Source organism: Talpa occidentalis, unplaced genomic scaffold (assembly GCF_014898055.3).
Source record: "Talpa occidentalis isolate TD23 unplaced genomic scaffold, MPIMG_talOcc4v2.1 talOcc4.5, whole genome shotgun sequence".
Taxonomy (NCBI): Eukaryota; Metazoa; Chordata; class Mammalia; order Eulipotyphla; family Talpidae; genus Talpa; species Talpa occidentalis.
The window spans coordinates 85768905-85790404 of NW_023604861.1; the positions used below are offsets into that span (position 1 = coordinate 85768905).

The 21500-nt window shown below is 38.4% G+C and overlaps 1 protein-coding gene across 1 annotated transcript; it reads left to right on the forward strand.

Moving 5' to 3' along the window:
- The first annotated feature begins 766 nt into the window (after positions 1-766).
- Positions 767-12914, forward strand: POLE4 (DNA polymerase epsilon 4, accessory subunit). Its single transcript, XM_037526847.2, is given in 5 exon segments — positions 767-820; positions 823-998; positions 1475-1559; positions 2465-2506; positions 11959-12914. Coding segments are annotated over 5 exon segments (459 nt in total). The 5' UTR covers positions 767-792; the 3' UTR covers positions 12087-12914.
- Positions 12915-21500: the final 8586 nt, after the last annotated feature.

Consider the following 21500-nt stretch of genomic DNA (forward strand, 5'->3'; position numbering starts at 1 on the left):
TAAAGTTGTCAACAAAATGTTATTTACGTTAACTTGTAATGTGTTTGGTATTTTGAGTGTTTTAAAGCTTTAATTTCTAATGCGATAAAAATATCGATACAAACTTCAAAAAAGTTCCTTGGGGTCCTCTACAATTTAGGGATCTTGTGAACAGTCTGAGAACTCTGTGTGCTGGTGCAACTTGTGGCTGAAAGAATGTGGGCCCTTGTGATCACTACATCTTGCTTCCAACCTGCACACCTTTTTCTTATGGTTGTCTACACTGTACTTCCACCTGCAGTTCTACCCCTCATTCAAAAGCATCTTGTCCTCCTATTATGTGGTCAAGAGCTTGCACTCCTTTCCGGATGCTGGGTTGGGAGAGGGGGCAACGTGCAGGCCTCCCTGGGCCACTTGACTTTCTCAGGCTTGGGTAACACTCCGTGGCTGGCCGGGTCTGGGTTTCTCTAGATAGGGCGGGAATGGGGGTAACTCCCGGCTCCAACCCGGCCCACCCACCATATGCTTTGACTAAGCGTCGATGCCTGGTCTCAAGTAGGGCGGAAGGCCGGTGAGGCCCGGGAAACTGTGAGAGACTGTCCAGGAGCCCCGCGGCTGCGAGGCACGGTGGAAAGCTGACAGCCGCCACGCCCCGGCCCGATCCCGGCCCACAGCAGGAGAGGCGGGGCCACGTGCCCACGAGGGGCGGGGCCACGTGCCCACGGGGGGCGGAGCCTTCAGCGCGCGCGGGAAAGGGGCCGGCGCCGCTTGCGCGCGCAGTCAGCAGCCGCGCGCCACTCGCTCTGGGCCCGCATGGCGGCGGCGGCTGGAAGCGGGACGCCCCGGAAGAGGAGGGGCCTGGTGGGGAAGCCGCGACCCCGCAGCCCCAAGCCCCGACTAATGCGCCTGGGGCTCGTCTCTCGAGGCTGCCCCTAGCGCGAGTGAAGGCCTTAGTGAAGGCGGACCCCGACGTGACGCTCGCGGGGCAGGAAGCCATCTTCATTCTGGCGCGAGCCGCGGTGCGGCGGGGGCGCGGGGAGCGCGGCGGGGACGCGGGCGCGGGGGCGGGGAGCCGGGCTGAGGGCGGCGCTCGGCGGTGGTTTTGGCCGGGTTTGGACCTGCAGCGGGAAGAGGAGGGTCTGGGCGGGGTGCGCTGACGACGGCGGGGCCAGAGAGGCTGGGCGGGGATTTTGAGACGTGAGTGTGGGAAGGGACGACAGGAGGCGTATCCACAGCAGTTGCTCTGGTTTAGTACTTCTGCCTCTTCTTGAGGACTTGGACGGCTTAAGTTTGCATCTCCAGTGTTAAACACACAGAAGTTGTAAGAGACTTTAGAGTATGAGTGGGATGGATTTTCGAGATACATCCCGACCTTCCCGATAACATCTACTACATACCCGAGCTCCCTTTCACCCCCTTCGCTTCACTCACAAACTTGAGCGCTCATGGGAACTGTGAGAGCCCATCGATACACCTATATTTGTTTGTTTCACAGGAATTGTTCGTGGAGACCATTGCAAAAGATGCGTACTGCTGTGCTCAACAAGGAAAGAGGAAAACGCTCCAGAGGAGAGATTTGGGTAGTGTCACTGTGATAACTTGTATTGGGGGGGGGTGGGCGGGGAGAGAGCTTTACTTTTCACTGGTTGATAAGGTATCAGTCACTAAGTTGAGAGTTGCCAGTGGGTCTCTCTGTGTTATCATCTTTGGGACTACCACAATACCAGTTAGTCTCTGATTTGAGTGACTGAAGGGGTGGTGGGACAGAGAATGAAAGGAGTGTAGGTGCTGCCAAGTGGCTGTTCTTTCTTTCTTTTTTTAAAGATTTATTTATTTATTTATTTATACAAGCACTGGGTACAGTCAGAAGCACGGGAGGGTGAGAGAATTCACCAGAGTCAGAGCGGGGAACAGAACAGGCAGACTGACGAAACACACTGCTGAGGGGAGCAGCGGGCGGCAGGAGAGGTCTGCGCGCCATGTGGGTCCCTCAGCCAGTGGTTGGGGATCGAACCAGCGCTGCAGAGGCAGCGGGCAGCTTTGCAACCCAGCGCTCAACCGCTGTGCCATCGGGGAGGCCCCTGTTCTTTAAATTTTACTACACCAGACTTGATATTTGTTTTCTCCTTAGACTTGGGTGGGGTGGGGGTGGGGAATAGGTTGATACCTGATTCAGCCTACCCACGTGTGTAAGCTTTCATTTACCATATTTGCACCCTGTTGTATTGCCAAACACATCTTAGTAACTTTCAAAGAAGTAGTTCCTCCTGCTGAATAGTATTTATTTGCACAGACTTCTACTCTTGTAGAAGAGACTGTTGAAGTGCAAGATTTAGTGGTGGAGTAGAAATGGATCTCAAGACTGCAAAGAGCAAATTTTATAAACACTCTTATTTGCTAGACCTCCTCTCAGTGTGGGCAGTGTATTTTTTGGGGCTGATGGCCAAATGACTAGTCAGTCAGGTGTCTTTTTACCTTGTTTCAGATAATGCAATAGAAGCTGTGGATGAATTTGCTTTTCTGGAAGGTGAGTCTGGATCAGTGGGTAATCCTTTCCACCTGTCTTTTCCATGCAAATGATCTAAGCTCAGAGACTTGTGAAAATGGATGCCTGGTTCTTCCTTGTTTGTATAGGAATATTTTTTTCCTCACTGTTTCCTATTAAGATAAGAAAAACTGGTGAGATATAGCAATTCTAATTTCCTTGAGGAATTTGCGCTTCTACTTGAAAATTGCTAACCATAAAGAAGTGGGAGGGAAATGGGGAGGAATTAGGTAGATTCAGAAATTTGTTTCCTGCTTTGATCTCTGTCTCTGGGTATAAATCTTTCCCCTCATCAGAATTCTAGAGATCAGAAGCAGTTGCCAACATTAAAAGGTTACTTTTTGTGCCTTTTTCTTTTTCATAGTTTGGAAAAGTGATTGTTTTGCTGCAGTGAGATTCTGTGCTTGCCTGTATTTGTTCTTAGTAATTTTACATTAACACGGATGATAGCTTAATCATGTTACTGAAATAGCAAATATTTGAAGTACCTCATTTTATCTACTCTCTGAGCTATTTCTACTACCTAACTAAATTTGACATTTTACTCTTCCATTACATACATTCTCGTGGAACAGTTTTGCAAAGCAAATAACCTTCACCAAGGTATTCTCATATCATCCTCAGGCCTTCTTACCTTCATATTTTAAAAATTTATTTCATTGTTGCTGCTCTATTGTTCTGTAACTCTGTATCAATCTAGGTTCCTGGCCCTTTTTATATATTCTTTTAAGATGCTTTCCCATGATTACCTTTAAACCTATGTTATTGAGTATTCTCTTAATTTGTAGATCTTTCCCAAGCTTATCTTTCTACCTACTCACTTTTCTTAAAAATAACTTGTTAGCTGCCTACCAAGGGCAGGCAATTACTTGTGACTGACTTCTTGTTAAGTTCTCCAGTCTAAAATGGTTGGAGCCAGGTCTTCCTGGTGGTGCAGGGGTTAAGTCTCAGCGCTGTCAGGCTGTTGGCCAACCACTGTGGCATGAGCTCAATGCCAGTCCAGGGAGCTAATCCACATGGCACAGCAGACCTTTCCTGCCTCTCTGCTGCTCCCCTCAAAAGTGAATTTCAGTAGATCTGCCAGTTCTGCTCCCCACACTGTCTCTGGTGAATCCTTTCACCCATTCTTTACCCACACCACCTCTGGCCTACACCCAGAGCATATACCTTGTATGCATAAATAAATAAATCTTTAAAAAAAAAAATGTTTGGAGCCTACTTTATTGCTCATTTTTAATTACCAGCTTTTCAAAGAGATGAATGATATCAAATTTGTATTCAAATATTACCACCCTGTACATAATAAATTGGGTGCCTGAAATAGAAGTGTGGGGAGTTTATATCGTTTTTGACTCTATCCTATTTTATGGCATACTGCTTAGTTTGGATTTTTAACTCCGTAGGATAATACTTACCTTGGATTTTTAGTAAATGCCCATTTACTGAGTGGTAGATATGTTCACTTTTATCTTCTGATGGAATATTAGTATTTAAATTTCTCTGCTGTATGCTACTTAATAGATTGGAGTTTTGCTATTTTAGCTCTTGTGGATTCAGGAAGTATTATTTTGTACCTGGTAAAATAAATGTTCTTATGCACTTAGATGTGTATATTCTAAGTAGAAAATAATTTTTTTTTTCTTTTTTAATCAAACAAATATATATTCATTCTTAAACATCAAATAATTACCTGATGGCTTATAAGGAAATGCAGCCTCATCCGTTTATTGTTTCTGGCTTTAGCTTTTTCGGTAGCAACTTAAATATGTGTAAATAATATGTTTCATCCTTGTAAATGTGATCTGTTTACCAAAAATGTTATCTGTTAATTTCCTGCTATGATAAATGAAGATTTGATTAGTCTGTTACCCCATTAAATCCATTTCTTCCTTTCTGTTTTTTGGTAGTTGCATCATATTTTTAGTTCCTTTGTTACCTTACAGTTTATATGACATACTAAAATGTCCATTTTTTTGTGTACCCAATTTTCAGCTTATTTCTTGACCTCCTACTTCTTCATTGTTAGTGTATCTATTGTTATATAGGTATGATTGTTAGTGTATCTATTCCTTCCTTTCCCATTTTTAGCCTACTTTTAGCTCTCATTTTGTGTCATCTATACTTTGACATTGTCAGGGCTTTTAACATCTGTATCTTAGCAGAGTTAAATCTTCCATGCTTTATGTATAGGTTGAGTGTAGATACTAGCAGTGCTGTGGACAGTCTTCCTCTACACACACTCATCCCTCATACAGATTTCCTTCCTGCAGGCAGCTATTAGTTTCGTTATGCAAATATGTCTGTATATGTATATCTTTATTTTATTGTGGTATAAATTGACATAACATTAGTTTCAGATGTACAACTTTACAGTACATTTGTATATATTTGAAGTGATCACAATAAGTCTAGGTAGCATTCATCATCATACATAGTAACACATTTTTTTTCTTAAGTGTATATTTTCTAAGCTTTTCCTTGTAACACAAAGTATAGAATTGAAATCAAGAGGTAATAAAATGAACACCATAATAACCACCAGTTAGGCCTAGAAGTAGGGCACTGTAGGAGTATTCTAGTTCTGTATATTTCTTTTTCATCATGTCTTTCCATCCCTTTCTTGATCTAATAGTATAGTGACTTATACCTTTCTTGATTTTCTTTCTGGTTGTACCATATAAGAATGCATCACTTTTATAGTTTTTTTTTTTTTTAACTTTATAAAATGGAAGTACCCTGTCTTTCTTTATTGGGCAGCATCTGTCCCACAGCTTTTTTCTTTAGATTGAGCTATGTGCTGCACATATCTATAGATAGTTCTTTTCTCTGCTGTATGGTGTACCATTATGTGACAATAATGCAGTGAAACCATTTTAATGTTCCTTTGTTGGATTCTGTTGTTTAATATATCCTGTTGTTGTTGTTACGAACAATTTGCTGAGAATATTCTTGTACATTTTCCACAAAGTTGGTGTGTGTGAGTGTATGAAATTGTTGAGCATAGGCTGTGTATTAGGTGCTGGCCATCTTTCTGTATTTCACATTTCTACCAGCAGTGTATAGTTCCCATTGCTCTTCATTCTCACCAACACTTGGCATTGTGAGGTTTTTATTTTGCTATCAATTTTTGATTGTGATAGGAATGTATAATGACAGCTGCATTGTAGTTTTAATTTGCATTGCCCTCATTACTGGAAACATTGGTCATCTTTTCATATGTATCTCCATTTTGAGGGTGGGGTTGTTAAGTTCGCTTGGATATTTCATCATTTTTTCTTATTCCTAAAAATACATATTCTGAATAGGAATCTTTTTCAGTATATGGGAAGCAAGTATCTTTTCCTGCTTTATGACTTTTTAGAATATCTTTTGATAAACATGAGTTCTTAAAAGTAGTCACATGTATTTTTTTAATTTATAGCTAGGGCTGTGTCCTGCTTAATAGGAAATTGCTCTCTTCTTCTAACATCTTTATACTTTTGTCTTTTGTAAAGCTGGAGTGGACTTTTTGTGTATCGAATTGAGATAGGGTCTAGTTTCATTTTTTTTTTGCCTTCTTTATCAGCTATCCACTTGTCCATAACCATTTGTTTAGCATTGCTACCTTTGGTACAAATCAAGATTGTTTCTGAGCTTTTCTTTTCTCGCCTATTGATCTGTTTGTCTATTCCTATGTCAGTACCACACTTTCTCAATTACAGTTAATTTTATCTGAAACAGCAAATCTTCCCACCTTGTTCTTTAAGTGTGTTTACAATTCATTGCATTTTCTTGTACATTTTAGAAGCTGCTTGTTAAGTTGCACAAAAAGAACCTTTGATTGAGATGGCATTACACCTATATATTACTTTAGGGGAGAAATGATATTTACAATAATGAATCTTCCAGTTCATGAATGTGATATAGTTCCCCATTTATTTAAGTCTTTAATTTCAAAAAAAATTTTTATTTTCCTGACGAAATCTTGACATATTTTGTTAGATGTGTTCTTCTAAATACCTCCTATTTTTGAGGCTTTTATTGATGGTATCTTACTAGAAAAAAATTGTATTTTCTAAATGTTGCTAGTTATGGAAACATAACTGATTTTTATATGTTAATGTTACATCTACCATGTTGCTCAACACTTATTATTTCTCATGACTTGCCTATTGATTCTTTTGGATTTCCTTAATTGTCTGCCAGTGTGACAGTTCTGTGACATTTTGCCCAATCCTTTTAAATTTCTTTTTTCTTGCTATGCTACACTAGAAATGGTGATAGCCATTATCTTGATTTCAGAGAACTTTTGATATTCCCCAGTAATTATAAATACCATAGATTTTTGGCAGATTAATTTTAACTTAGTAAATGTTGTATCATTATTTGTAAGAGAGATTAGCATTTTCTTTCATACTGCGTGTGAGCTTCATACAAATTAGTTGGAGAATATATCTGCTTTATCTGTTCTCTGGGAAACTTTTTGCAAAATTGCATTACTTTTATTGTGAATGTTTGTGGAGTTTAGTAATGCAGCTATCGAGGCTTTTTGGTAACTTTTAAAACTTAATCACAGCCTTTTTTGCTGATTACTTCACTAGAAAGTTGTCACTTTTCAAAGAACCAACATTTGGCTTTGTTGATTCTCTCTAGTATATATATTTTTGTTTCTTATTACTTGATTTCTGCTCTTATTTCTTTCACTTTTTTCAAGTTTACTATCCTTCTCTTTTGTAACCTTTAAACTTTGTTTCTTCTGTATATATTTTCATTGTAAAATTTTCACAAAGTTTTGCATTAGTGTCTCACAAGTTTTAATAGAAAATATTTTTATAATCATTTGTTTGAAATATTTTTAATTTTTTTTTTGTTGTTGACCTTCAAGTTCTGAAGAACTTGGGTTATTTAAATGAATATTTCTTAATTTCCAAAAACATGAGAATTTTATAGTTCTCTTTTTACTGTTATTAATGATAATCACATTATGTTCAGAAAATATACTTTATTATTTTTGTACTTTGGAATATTTGAAATTTTCTTTAAGGCCCCAGTCAGTATATGATCAACCTTATGACTATTCTTTCTGTCCTCAAAGAAGAGATATAACCTGTAGTTACTGCAATTTAGATTATTTGTGTTCTTACTGAGTATCTTTTTAGTCTGCTTAATCAATTTTTAACAGTTGTGTACTAAAGTCTCCTACTACAATTGTAGACTATTTCTACTTATATTTCTGTGTCTATTTTTTCTTTATTTATTATAAGACCATGTGATTAGGTATATGTAAATTTAGTGTTATGCATCATTGGTGATTACTTTTGTAGTGCTTCTTGCCTTAAAAATCTATTTTGTCTAACATTACAGGTTACTATCTTTTTTATGTTAGTATTTGTATGGTATGTTTTTCCATTTTTACCTTTCACATCTTTGTAAATGGTATGTAATTGGATTATTTTTAAGAGTTCAGACTGTCTTTAATGGGAACTTTCTTTATATTTTATGTTATTAGTCATTTGTGTAGGTTTAAATCTATCATCTGTGATTTCTGGTTTTTTTGGCCTGTATTACTTTTTTTTCTTTAGCTTCTGATTTTTTCTATTTGGAGTAGAGTTTATTCCATTTTCTCCTCTGTCATTTTGGAAGTTATATACTCTTTCTGTTATTCTTTTAATTGTTATTCTCAGTTGCTTCATGCATCTTTAATTTATCAAAGCCTGATGTTAGCACACAAGTCTGAGCTCTCTTTCTGTGAGTTTGGTGGGTTTTTTTTTTTTTTTAAGAGTCCAAATATAAGTGAAATCACAGTATTTGTTCTTCTTTGACTTACTTCACTTAGCCTTCAGGGTCCATCCATGTTGCAAACGGTAGAATTTTCTTATTTTTTATGACTGAAAAACATTCCGTTGTATATGTACACTGCAACTTCTTTTTTCAATTTTCTTCTGCAATGCACCTATGGGCATTTATCAGTGCAAGATATCCTTATTTCAAATCCAAGACTTGCAGATTCTTGGATCACTGTGGTAAATGCAAACAAACCATAACTGCAGGATCTGAGAGGGGGCTAATTTAGTTCTGATTCTGCTTTACTCTGAGAGTTTAGCCATTTGGTACTCTAGCTTTTAAAAGAGAGGTTATAAGATCCTTTCCTCTTGGAAGGATTCGGGCATTTGACTCTTGATTCTCTCAGTCTGCCAAAGCCATAGCAGTTTCTCGGCTCTTTCTTTTAGATTGGAAAATACCCTCAATGCCAGAAGCTGCTTTGCAGGGTGGGACTTCATGTTCTTGTCTTTTCTAGATTTCGGATTTGCCTTTTCTTGATGCTTCTTCAATGTCTAAAGGATTTTCATTTTAAAAATAGTTTTGTCAGTTGGTCCCAGCAGTAATTTGTATTACCACTTTAAAAAATAGAAATTTTGGTTTCTCACTGTGTAGGTTTTCTTCAAATGCCTGGTAATTTTCATTCTATTTAAAAATGAGGGAATTAGAAGACTTGGGAAAATGTGTGTGTGCATGCGTTTGTGTCCTCTTTATATAACAGTTTAGAGTGGGCAGAGTTGGACCACATATCATGCTGGGGACCACCAAGGGCTAGAACGCAGAAAACTTTACTGTGACAAATAGGCATTTTCAAAAGCTGCTCTAGTTCTATCCCATTAATTCATTTAGTTTTTTAGAAGAAAGTCCTCTGGTTCTTTCTTCCCAAGATGGTTTAAATGCTTGCTTTTTGGTGGTGCTGCATGCAGGGTGTGTGGAGATGGGTTTAACTGTTTTTCTTGTATAGACTCTTGAAGTCATTAACCCATTTTAGTCTTGTATTTCTTCCATCATTCTTGGGGTCTGAGTCTGGATCTCCTCTTGGGTCTTCTAAGCAGATGGGCTCCCATCTCTGCTGAAGCTCCCTTCGTGTTCATACCAGGCTTTGTTTTCCTCTGTTCTATTTATAAATAAGATTAAGTCATATTTGTATTATTCAGTTCTTTGTTAAAGTCTCAACTGCTGGTGACACCTATTTTTTGATGTAGATTAAATTTTTTTTGAACTGTTTTCTCTATTGAATGGAATCTTGCGTGGGAGAGTCCATGAACTTATCGGTCATTCACCCACCTTGAACTGGCACTTCTAAAAAGATTATAAACTTCGCACAGAGAATTTATCTCATGGGTTTTTTTTAATCACTTACCCTTTTATGGTTTCTACAGTGCTCATTGATGCAACTTACCCCTTTTCTCACTTCTAACTCTGCAGATTACTGTGCTTAATTCCTAACTGACTACCTTCTGTGATGACATGTTTTCCCCCCAAGTATCTTTTGGATGGATATTCTTCTAAATGAGTATTTCGATCTTAGAAAACTGTCAGTGCTAGAACAGCTTCCATTTTAACTTTGCCCAGATTGTTACACTCATCCAGCTCTTGAGGCACCTTGCTTTACACGTTGCTCTTTGTATTTCTAGGTACTTTGGATTGATTACTCAGCTGGGCAGTTCTGTGACCCTTCACCTGCATCCTTCAGTTAGTCCCGTCCTGCAGGCCTCAGCTTTGAAGACAGTCTGGATTATTGTACTTACACTTTCCTGTTCTACCTTCATCTAAGCCGGGATAAGCAGAGATCTCATTTGTTAGATTTTTTCTACAAGGTCTTCCACTACTTGTGTCTTTGATTTCAGGCCTGGGATACAAGCTGTGTTGCTGCTTGTGGCAGAGATAAAAAAAAAATGTTTTGTGTAGGTTGCCTAATAAATGATGAGGACCAGAATAAAGGTCTCTGATCAACTTCAGCCTAGTGTGTTTTGTAACTTTGTGTTTGTCTTTGCCTCTATGACTGGAGAATTACCATACCTAGTCACAGACTGTCCTATGTTTCCTGCCAGTTATTCCAAATCTTAGTCTTCTCATTTGATTTTCATCTTTGCAGCATGTCATTCAGAATGTGGTTCCAGAATTTATTGGGTGCCACTTAAGGTCTTAAGTTCAAATAAATTGTGGTAATAAATATACAACTAACTAAATTTTTTAGCAACTTTATTGAGACACAATTTACACGCCTTACAATTAATCCATTTTAAAGTGGACACATTTCAGTAGTTTTTAGTGACTATACTAATATTGGAACTATCAAGTTTAGAACATTTTCATTTGAGTGGAATCATACTATGTGGTATTTTGTGTCTGGCTTCTGTCATGTAGATGATGTTTTCAAGTTTTATATTACAGCATGTGTTAGTGTCCTTTATTTTTAGATTGTGGTAAAATATACATAACAAAAGTTGTTTTAAGTATTTTTAAGTGGATTGTTGTACATTTGCATTGTTTTGCATTCATTGTCATCATTCATCTCCAGAACATTTTTCATCTCACCAAACTGAAATTCTGTATTTATTAAACAATAACTCCTCATTGTTCCCCTATCTCAGGCAGTGGCTAAATTTTGGTTTCTGAGAAAGAGTGAGGGTGACCTAGTAGAAAGGAGGCAGAGTATTTGGAAAGTAGTAGTTAAGAAGCCTAAGATGGTGGGTCTTAATTATTTTTGGATTATAGATTGAAGATAACAAAGTTGATACATCTCCCTAGAAAAATGCAAAGATGCTCATTCCTGTAATGTTTCATGAGTAAATTTTATTTTAGAGTAACACTAGAATGAAAGAAAAACTGCAAAGATAGTACAAAGTTCTTATAAACTCCTCGCCTAATTTCTTCATTGTTAACATTTTAGATTACCAGGTTTATTTGTCAAAACTATGAAACTAATCTTTATAGGACTATTAACTAGTCAGACTTTATTTGAATCTCTCCAATTTTCATATTAATTCCCTTTTTCTTTACCAAGACCCAATTCAGGATATTACTTTACATGTGCTATCTTTTCAGTCTCCTGTGGTCTGTTTTAATTTTTGGTCTTTTTGCGCTTTTGGTGAACTTGATAGCTTTGAGTAGCACTAATCTTACAGAATGTCATCTCAAATGGGTTTATCTTTTGATTGGTTAGTCCCACAACTTTGAGTATGGTTTCAGAGGATCTTAGATCCTGAAGTCTTGGAAGAGACTCAGGGTCTAATTATTATTGCAAATGGAATTTTAAAGGACATGCTGGCCTTCGTTCAAGATAAACTCAGAGGTTGCTACCCATTATTGGAACATGCTACCCAGTATGTCACCACTGGCATTTTAAGATATGTTAGAAGCATCAGAGTTTTGAATAAAATTAAATATTTTTGTTTCATTTATATGTATCTTTAATAGGTAATTGTGTGAAGTGTATGTTATACAGAATTTGGGGCCCCCCTTTACCTTCACTCCTGGTTTCATACCTGTTGTGGATATGTTACGTAGCATGACAACAGCTGTTGCAGATCCAGCTAGTCAGTTGGCTTTAAAATAGATTATCCTCCATTATCTGGGCAAAGTAATCACAGAAACCTTATAAGCAGAACCTTCTCTTTGGCTGAGGATAGAAGAGGAAGTTACAGAGATGCGGCAGAAGAGGATGTCAGAAAGATTTAATGCATCAAAAAGACAACTAACTATTGCCAACTGTGACATTGGAGAAGGCTGTGAGCCAAGGAATGTGGACAACCTCTGAATGACAGCAAAAAAGTGACTTCTACAATGGCATTAGACCGAATTCTGCAAGTGACATGTATGGTCTAGAGACTGGATTTTCTCCACCGATCTCCATATAGAGTCCAGCTGACCAACACCTTCATTCTGAGCAGAGAATCCAGCCAGCTGTGCCAGACTTCTGACCTGCAAAACTGTGAAAATAAATATTGTTTTAAGCTGCCAGGTTTGTGGTAATGATGTATTTTTTACTTGGAGTCAAGGTTTTAAAAAAACAAAAATTGAAAATTACTGCTTTTGTGGCAAGGATCCTAGAATGGGGGTCAAGAGACTTCTCATCTTACCCATTCCTGCTACTCATCTAATCAGTTGAGTGGGTTATTCTAAAATTTTTTCCATATAACATGTTTTATGAATTATTTTTATTAAAGCAAATTTTACTCCATTTATTGCATAGTTCTGTTTTAATAAGTGCATGTAATTACTATTTCATTCATGTTTATGAAGACATATGACCATAAAAATTTCTACATGCTGCCTCTTTATAGTGCTTTCTCCCCTCGGTCTCCCACCTAGCCCCTGGTAACCATGGATCTGTTTATTGCCCCTATACTTTTGCTTTCATAAATCATACAGTATGTAGACTTCTGTGTCTAAGTTCTTTAGGATAATGCATTTGAAATTCATACATGTTGTGTGTATCAATAGTTTGTTCCTTTTTATTGCTGAGTAATATTCCACCAGGTGGAATATGTTTTCCACATCCATTCTCATTTGAGGAATATTTTGATTGTTTCCAGTGTTTTGTGATTATGAATAAAGTTGCTTTAAACATTTGTGTACATGTTTATTTTTGTGTGTGAATACAAGTTTTCATTTGGGTAAATATTTAGGAGTGGGGAATCTGGTGAAAGGCACATGTAATTTTTATTTTTTTTACTATTTAAAAAATTAAAAAAATTTACATCACTGTTCATTTTTAAACAATATTTGCTTCCCCCCACCCCCTCAGGTGTAGTCCCCATAGAGTTTCCTTCACCAGTGCACCTGTGCACCATCACCTCAGACCCCTGTGCTCCTCCCCTCCATCCCTCTCCCTCCTCCTCCCCTGCAGTATGTCTCTGATTTATAATTATCTGTTTTTGCTTTGTTGTGTTTTGTACTGTTATTATTTGTTTTGTACTGTAAGTGAAGCCATGCAATATTTTTCTTTCTCCTCTGGCTTATTTCCTGAGCATAATTCCTTCTAGCTCCATACCACATTGCTGCGAATGGCATGAGTTTATCTTTTTTGATTGCTGAATAATATTCCATTGTGTATATATACCACATCTTCTTGATCCAGTCATCTATTTTTGGGCATTTGGGTTGTTTCCAGGTTTTACCTATTGTAAATAGTGCTGCAGTAAACATACGTGTACAGGTGTTCTTTTGAATCAATGTTTTTGTGTCCTTTGGGTAGATCCCTAGGAGTGAAATTGCCAGGTCATATGGTAGCTCCATTTTTAGTAGACTGAGGAACCTCCAGACAGCTTTCCACAGTGGTTGGACCAGTTTGTACTCCCACCAGCAATGTAGGAGAGTTCCTTTTTCACCTCATCCTTGCCAACATTTGTTACTGCTTGTTTTTTTGATATGTGCCATTCTTACTGGTGTAAGGTGGTATCTCATTGTAGTTTTGATTTGCATTTCCGGATTATAAGGGATGTTGAACATTTTTTCATGTGCCTTTGGCCATTTTCATTTCCTCTTTGGAGAAATACCTTTTAAGTTCTTCTGCCCATTTCTTGACAGGATTGTTTATTTTGTTTTTTGTTGAGTCCTGTGAGTTCTTTGTATATCTTTGTGATCAGTCCCTTATCAGTTGACTGGAGTGTTACCATTTTTTCCCTATCAGTGGGGTGTCTCTCTGTTTTGGTTAATGTCTTTTTCGCTATACAGAAGCTTTTCAGTTTGATGTAATCCCGGGTGTTTATCTTTTCCTTGACTATGTTTGCTTTGGGTGATGAGTCTTTAAAGATGTATGTCTTGTAAGTGTTTTACCTGTATTTTCTTCTATATATTTTATGGTTTCAGGTCTTATGTCCAGTTCTCTCATCCATTTTGAGTTGATTTTTGTGCATGGTGAGAGGTAGTGGTCTAGTTTCTTTCTTTTGCAGGTGATGGTCTGTTTTCCCAGCACCATTTATTGAACAAACTGTCTGTGTTCCATTGCATGTTCTTTGCTTCTTTGTCAAAGATCAGTTGTCCATATAAGTGTGGTTTTATTTCTGGGCTCTCTATTTGGTTCCATTGGTCTATGTGTCTGTTTTTGTTCTAATACCAAACTTTTAATTATTATGGCTTTGTAGCATAGCTTGAAGTTTTGAAGTGTGATACCTCCTTTGAAATCCGTTTTCATCAGTAAGGCTTTGGCTATTCGTGTTATTTTGTGGTTCCATATGAATTTCATCAGTATTTGTTCTATTTCTTTGAAGAATGTCATTGAGATTTTTATTGGAATAGCATTGAATCTGTATATTGCTTTTGGTAGGATGGACATTTTAATAATGTTAATTCCAATCCATGAGCAGGAGATGTCTTTCCATTTCTTTGTGTCTTCTGTTTCTTTTAACAGTGTTTTATAATTTTCTTTGTAAAGGTCTTTCACCTCTTTTGTTAGGTTTATTCCCAAGTGTTTGATTTTTTTTGTTTCAGTTATAAAAGGGATGGTTTTCTTGATTTCTTCTTCTTCAGATTGAGTGTGTCTAGGAAAGCTACTGATTTTTGCGTGTTGATTTTGTATCCTGCTACTTTACTGAACTGGTTGATTATTTCAAGTAGTTTTTCTGTGGAGTTTTTAGGGTTCTGTATGTATATTATCATATCGTCTGCAAATAGCAATAATTTTACTTCTTCTTTCCCTATTTGGATTTCTTGTATGTCTTTCTCTTGTCTTATTACCCTGAGTAGGACCGCCAATATTATATTGAAGAGCAGTGGTGAGAGAGGACATCATTGTCTTGTTCTGATCTTAAAGGGAAGGCCTTCAGCTTTTTGCCATTGAAAATACTATTGGCAGTGGGTTTGTCATATATGGCTTTTATCATGTTAAGATATGTTCCTTCTGTCCTGAGAATTTCAAGGGCCTTCATCATAAATGGATGTTGGACTTTGTCGAATGCTTTCTCAGCATCTATTGATATGATCATGTGGTTTTCTTTTTGTTTATGTGTTGGATTACATTGATCGATTTTCATATGTTGAACCATCCTTGTGCCCCTGGGATGAATCCCACTTGATCGTGGTGTATTATCCCTTTGATGCATTGTTGGATTCTGTTGGCAAGGATTTTGTTAAGGATTTTTTTCATTTCACCCTTTTTATTTTTTTTATATAGTTTACTTATTTATATATATATGTAACATCATTGTTCTTTTTTTAATATATTTTTTATTTTTTACATCATTGATATTTATTTTTTTAAAAGATTTTTATTTATTTATTTATTTATTTATACAAGCACTGGGTACAGTCAGAGGTGCAGGAGGATGAGAGAATTCACCAGAGCCAGAGCGGAGAGCAGAACAGAGAGAGTGACGAAGTACACTGCTGAGGGGAGCAGCGGGCAGCAGGAGAGGTCTGCGCGCCATGTAGGACCCTCCTCCGGTGGCCGGGGAGCAGCCGGGGATCGAACTGGCGCTGCAGAGGCCGCAGGCAGCTAGCTTTGCAACCCAACGCTCAACCGCTGCGCCACCAGGGAGGCCCCATCGTTATTTTTTGTTGATGATTTTTGCATCAGTGTTCATTAGGGAGACTGACCTGTAATTTTCTTTTTTTTGTGCTGTCTTTGTTTGGTTTTGGTATTAGTGTAATGTTGGCTTCGTAGAACATATTTGGTAGTATTCCTTCTTTTTCAATTTTTTGAAAGAATTTGTGTAGGATAGGCACTAGTACACTGCTGAATGTTTGGTAGAATACATTTGTGAAGCCATCTGGACCTGGGCTTTTGTTTTTGGGGAGAGCTTTGATTACTGCCTCAATTTCACTGCTTGTAATTGGTCTATTTAGTTGTGCTGTTTCTTCTTTGTCCAGCTTTGGATGATTATATTGTTCTAGGAATTTGTCCATCTCCTAGGTTGTTGAATTTTTTTCATGTGAGTGTTAACAGTAATCTATGATTATTCTTTTGATTTCTACTGAGTCTGTTGTGATTTGTTCTCTTTCATTTAGAATCCTATTTATATTTGTTTTCTCCCATTTTTCCTTTGTGAGCCTAGCTAGAGGTTTGTCTGTTTTATATTTTCTAACAACCAACTTTTGGTTTCACTGATCTTTTGGATTGTTTTTTTTTTTTTAATTTCCATTTTGTTTATTTCTGCTTTGATTTTTATTATTCCCTTTCTTCTACTGGCTTTAGTGTTTTGTTGTTTTTTTTTTTCCTAGTTCTTTGAGATGTGAGATTAGGTTGTTTGAGTTCTTTCTTGTTTCTTGATGTAAGCCTCTATTGCTATATATTTTCCTCTTATTACTGCATTTGCATCATCCCATACACTCTGGAAAGTGGTATCCTCCTTGTCGTTCAACTCAAAGTATTTTTTAATTTCTTCTTTGATCTCAGTCCAGTGGTGTTCCAGTAGTATGGATTTCAATCTCCATGAAGTGGGTGGGTTTCTTGTTTCCTTTTCATGATTTATTTCTAGTTTGATGCCTTTACGAATGGAGAATGTAGTTGGAATGATTTTGATGCTCATGTATCTGTTGATGTTTGTATTGTGGCCCAGTGTGTGATCAATTCTGGAGAATGATCCATGTGCGCTTGAGAAAAACGTGTACTTGGATTTTTTTAGGTTCAGTGTCCTATAGATGTCTGTTAAGTCCATGAGTTCTATGTATTTATTTAGGGCTCTAGTGTCTTTGATTATTTTTTGTCTTGTTGATCTGTCCATTGGTGAGAGTGGGGTGTTGAAGTCTCCCACTATATATGTATTTTTTTTTTTAATGTCTGTTTTCAGAGCTGATAATAATTGTCTAATATATTTTGGTGCTCCTTCATTTGGTGAGTATATGTTGATGATTGTTATTTGTTCCTGGTGTACTGTCCCCTTGATCATAATGTAGTATCCATCTTTGTCTCTTTTTACCTTTTTTAATTTAAGTCTATTTCATCTGCTTTAAGTATAGCTGTTCCTGCCTTCTTTTTTAGTCCATTTGCTTGTAGGATTCTTTTCCAACCTTTTACTTTCAGTCTGTGTTTATCTTTTGTGGCTAAATGTGTTTCCTGGAGACAGCAGAAGGTTGGATTTTGTTTTTTAATCCAGCCTGCTACTCTGTGTCTTTTTATTGATGAATTTAATACATTTACATTTAGAGTTAATATTGCTATATTGGCATCTGTATTTGCCATGTTGTTTGTCTTTGTGATTTTATTCCTTGCTTTATTCTGTTCTTCTTGTTCATTCCTTTGTTGGTTTTGGCTTTAGGACTTCTAGAATTTTTTGGAGTGGAGGTTTAGTTGTAATGAATTTCTGGAGTTTCTGTTTGTCTGAGAAGGTCCATATTTTTTCTTCATAGAGGAAGGAGAGCTTTGCAGGTTAAAGTATTCTTGGTTGGCATTTGCTGTGTTGAAGTTTGTTGAGTATGTTACTCCACTCTCTTCTTGCCCGAGGTATTTCTTCGGAGTAGTCTGAAGTTAACCTGATTTGTTTTCCCTTTTATCTGTTTCTTCCCCCTTGCCAGTTTCATTATTTTTTCCTTGTCTTGGACTCTAGCAAGCTTTACTATTATGTGTCTTGCTGTAGTTTTCTTTTCATTGTGGTAATTGGGTGTTCTTCATGCTTCTTGTATGTCTATATTTGTATCCTTTTTCATGCTTGGGAAGTTTTCTTCAGTTATCTACTTGAATAGTTTCTCAGTTCTTTTGTCTCTCTCACCTTCTGGAATGCCTATAACTCTTACATTTCGTCTCCGTGGACTCTGATAATTGTCGAATAATGTCTTCATACTTCTTCCTTTGCACTTCTCTCTCCTTTTCTCTTTTGGCTCTTTTTATTTCTGTATCTTCGAGAGTACTGATCTGTTCTTCCATTTCATTGATTCCGTTTTCATTGCTTTCCCCAGAGTTCTTTATCTCCTCTAGTAATCTTTTAATCTTCTGTATTTCTTTTCTTTCTTGAGGTCTCAATTTTGTTCTTCAGTTCAGTGATTATTTGTCTTAAATCATTTTTTCCCTTTTCATTTTCTTTCTGCTTTTTAATCATGATGATCATCAATTCTCTATTTGACAGGCCGAGAAGTCCTTCCATGTCATTGTTGAGCTCTGATGATGTTTTTTCTTGGTGGCGTGTCGTCCCGCTGTGGGCTTGCTTTGTTGTTTATATTTTTCCTTCTCCCTCCTGTTTGCTTTCTAATTAGCTCTGTGCATTGGGACATTTTGCCACTGGTGTTGGTGGGCATCTCTTTGGGGTCGGATACTGTTTACCAGACCGAGTCCAGTACTGTATACCCAAACTCCACTAGGGTGTTGATGTGTTGCTTGGCATTGTTCCTTGCAGTTCTCTCCCTCTGTATTTACTCAGTTCCAGCAGGGAATCAGCTAATTGGTGATTTTGTTCTGGTCCCTAGGTGGTGCCAGAGACCTGTACTTGCTGACCTGTGCTTTTTCCCAGTGGTTCTCTGAGAAACGGGTGGGGGGAAGAGGAGCACCTCAAGACAGGGGCTCTTGTTCAAGCTGGGTGCTGTGTCTGCCCTGTGTTCACCCAGTGCTGTGCCTGCAGCTGTATGGAGCCCCTGCCCTGAATTCTGCGCTCTAGGTCTCAGTTCCAGATCCAAATGCTATCAGATCCAAATGCTTGCTGTCACCCTGTGCAGTGCCCACTGTTATGGCATGTCCCATGCCCCGCATCCTGCGCCTGGCTCTCAGTACCAGAATGGGGTCTTGCTCCACACCTTGTTTCCTTTCTTAGCCCCGTTTGCATGGCCCACCCTCTCTCAGAGCCTGAGGGTGGCTTTGGGATCCCTGGCACCCAACTGTCAGGAAGTTGGTGATTTTGTTCTGGTCACTAGGTGGCGTCAGAGATCTTTACTAGTATCCTTCCAGAACTGTGTTCCCCCCCACCCCACCCAGTGGGTCTCTGGGGAATAGAGTGGGGGTGGCATGGAGCCCCTCAAGCTGCGTGGGGGAGCTGTGTCTGCCCTGTGCCCTGCCGCTGTGGGGCTCCCAGGCCCCGAACTTTGTGGCCTGGTTCTCAGTTCCGAAACCCTCAGATTTGGGACGTGGGCGGTAGCCCAGTTCAGTGTCTGCAGAAATGGTGCCTTTTGCACCCCGCGCCCGTACCTGGGCGCCTGGTTTTTGATTACTCAGTGAGGGTCATTCAACTCAGTGACTGTTCCCATGCATCTCCCCATGAACCTAGGTCGTGGGCATGGGGACCTGGGCAGCCGCGATCCGTGTATGCTTTTCCAGCGCGTGTGCTTTTCTGCACAAGCTTACCAGCTGGCCTTGAGCTATTTGCAGGTCTCTCTGCGGGAGTCCTTATCTTCCTCTAATGGCCACCCTGAGCTATTTGCTCATGTCCGTGGTGATTCCCGCATGGTTTTCCACAGTACCTGTTTGCGGGGTGGGATGCCTTCAGTAGTTCCTTTACACTCACTGTCCCACTTGGTCTGTTGTTGTTTTTTTGTTTTTTTTTGTTTTTGTTCTGTTTTTGTTGTTGTTTTTGTGTTTTTTCTCCTTCCTTTCTATTGGTCGAAGTGTGCCGGCTTTGTGCGTGGAGGAGGGTAGCAGGGTTATGCGCTTTCCTCTCTTCTTGTCCTCCTTTATGGCAACTTTCCTCTTCAGGCAGTTTGACAGAGTTGCCTGTTTATCTTTCATGTCCTGGTTCTCACAGGGACCTGCTGCTTTTCTTCCCTGTAACTTTTTTTTTATTGGGAGGACTTACAGCGTTTCCCCACTGCCATGTTGATCCTCTCATGTAATTTTTAAATAAAAAAAAATTAAATCATCTCAAAGGAAGATATTTTTAAAATTGTATTTTTTAAAAACTGAAATGACATTGCTTTTTAACACTGTATTTATGGATATAGGTTTGTTATAGGGCAACCCCGATATAAAATAAAACGGTTGCCTGGCTGTGGGTCCTCACCTGCGCGCTTAAAGGGACTTATTAATATTCCACTACAGGCACACACAAAAGGTTAATAAAAGGTTTATTTACAAGGGAAAGGGAATTAAGGAAATGTACAACTCAGGGAGAAAATAGGGAAATAAAGTCTTTAATGCGTCCTACCCGATCCACTGACCTGGAAATCGAAAGGCACTCTCAGAGCTGGCCGGATACTGCGAACTGGCGGAGAGTCAAAATGGGGGATCCTCTCCAAAGCCCACATGTCTGGCTTTGATCTGGAGTGGGGGGGGGGTGAAGTCTGCAAAGCCTGTATGGAATTAGCTTTAGGACATCCTTTTCCCCCTAACAGGTTCACATCTCTTCAGATGTATCTTACCACACCATATCCACCACCAAAGCACTCATAATCCTCCACAGTCAAATGACCCCCCTGACCACCTTAATTTCTATATTCAGATTTCTAGGTCTTGATTGGATTTGATTTTATCTGTTCCTTTGTATTCCGTATATGAGTGAAATCATCCTTTGTCTTTCTCCTGACTTGCTACACTTAACATAATCCCAACTAGTTCCATCCATTTTTTTGTAAATGACAAGATTTCATCTTTTTCCACTTTTTAAAATAACTGAGTAGTGTTCTATTGTGTGTATGCACACACACCACATCTTCTTAATCTAATCATGTCACTAGACACTTAGGTTGTTTCCATAACTTGGCTACTGTAGATAGTGCTGCAATGAATATGCAAGGACATATGATACCCCTTTGAATTAGTGTTTTTGTAGTCTTTGGGTAGATACCTAGAAATAAATCTTAAATTTAAAAATACCTATCTAATTTCAAAATGGCTATGCAATTTTGCATTTTACCAGCAGTGTTTGAGAATTTCAGTTTTTCTGCACTCTTGCAAGCTCTTGATATTAAAAAAAATGAAAAAAAATATAACAAGTATATAGTGGTGTCCCACTGTGGTTTTAATTTGCATTTCCCTATAGGCGTAGTATGTTCAGCCTTTTTTTTCATGTGTGTTTATCACTCTATGACTTCTTTGGTGAAAAGTCTGCTCCCATTTTCCTATTTTTATTTTTTATTTACATTTAAAATTACTTTATTGAGGTGATGTTGGTTTATACCATTGTACTTTAGAAGTCTATGGTCTCCCCCTTCAGTGTAAGAGATTTCTTTTTTTCTCCACATCCATACCAGCACTTGCTTTTGGTTGTTTTGATGTGGGCCATTCTCCGAGGAGAGAGGTGATATCTCCTCATGTTGATTTTCATTTCCCCAATGGTAAGTGATGATGACCATTTTTTCATGTGTCTGTTGGTCA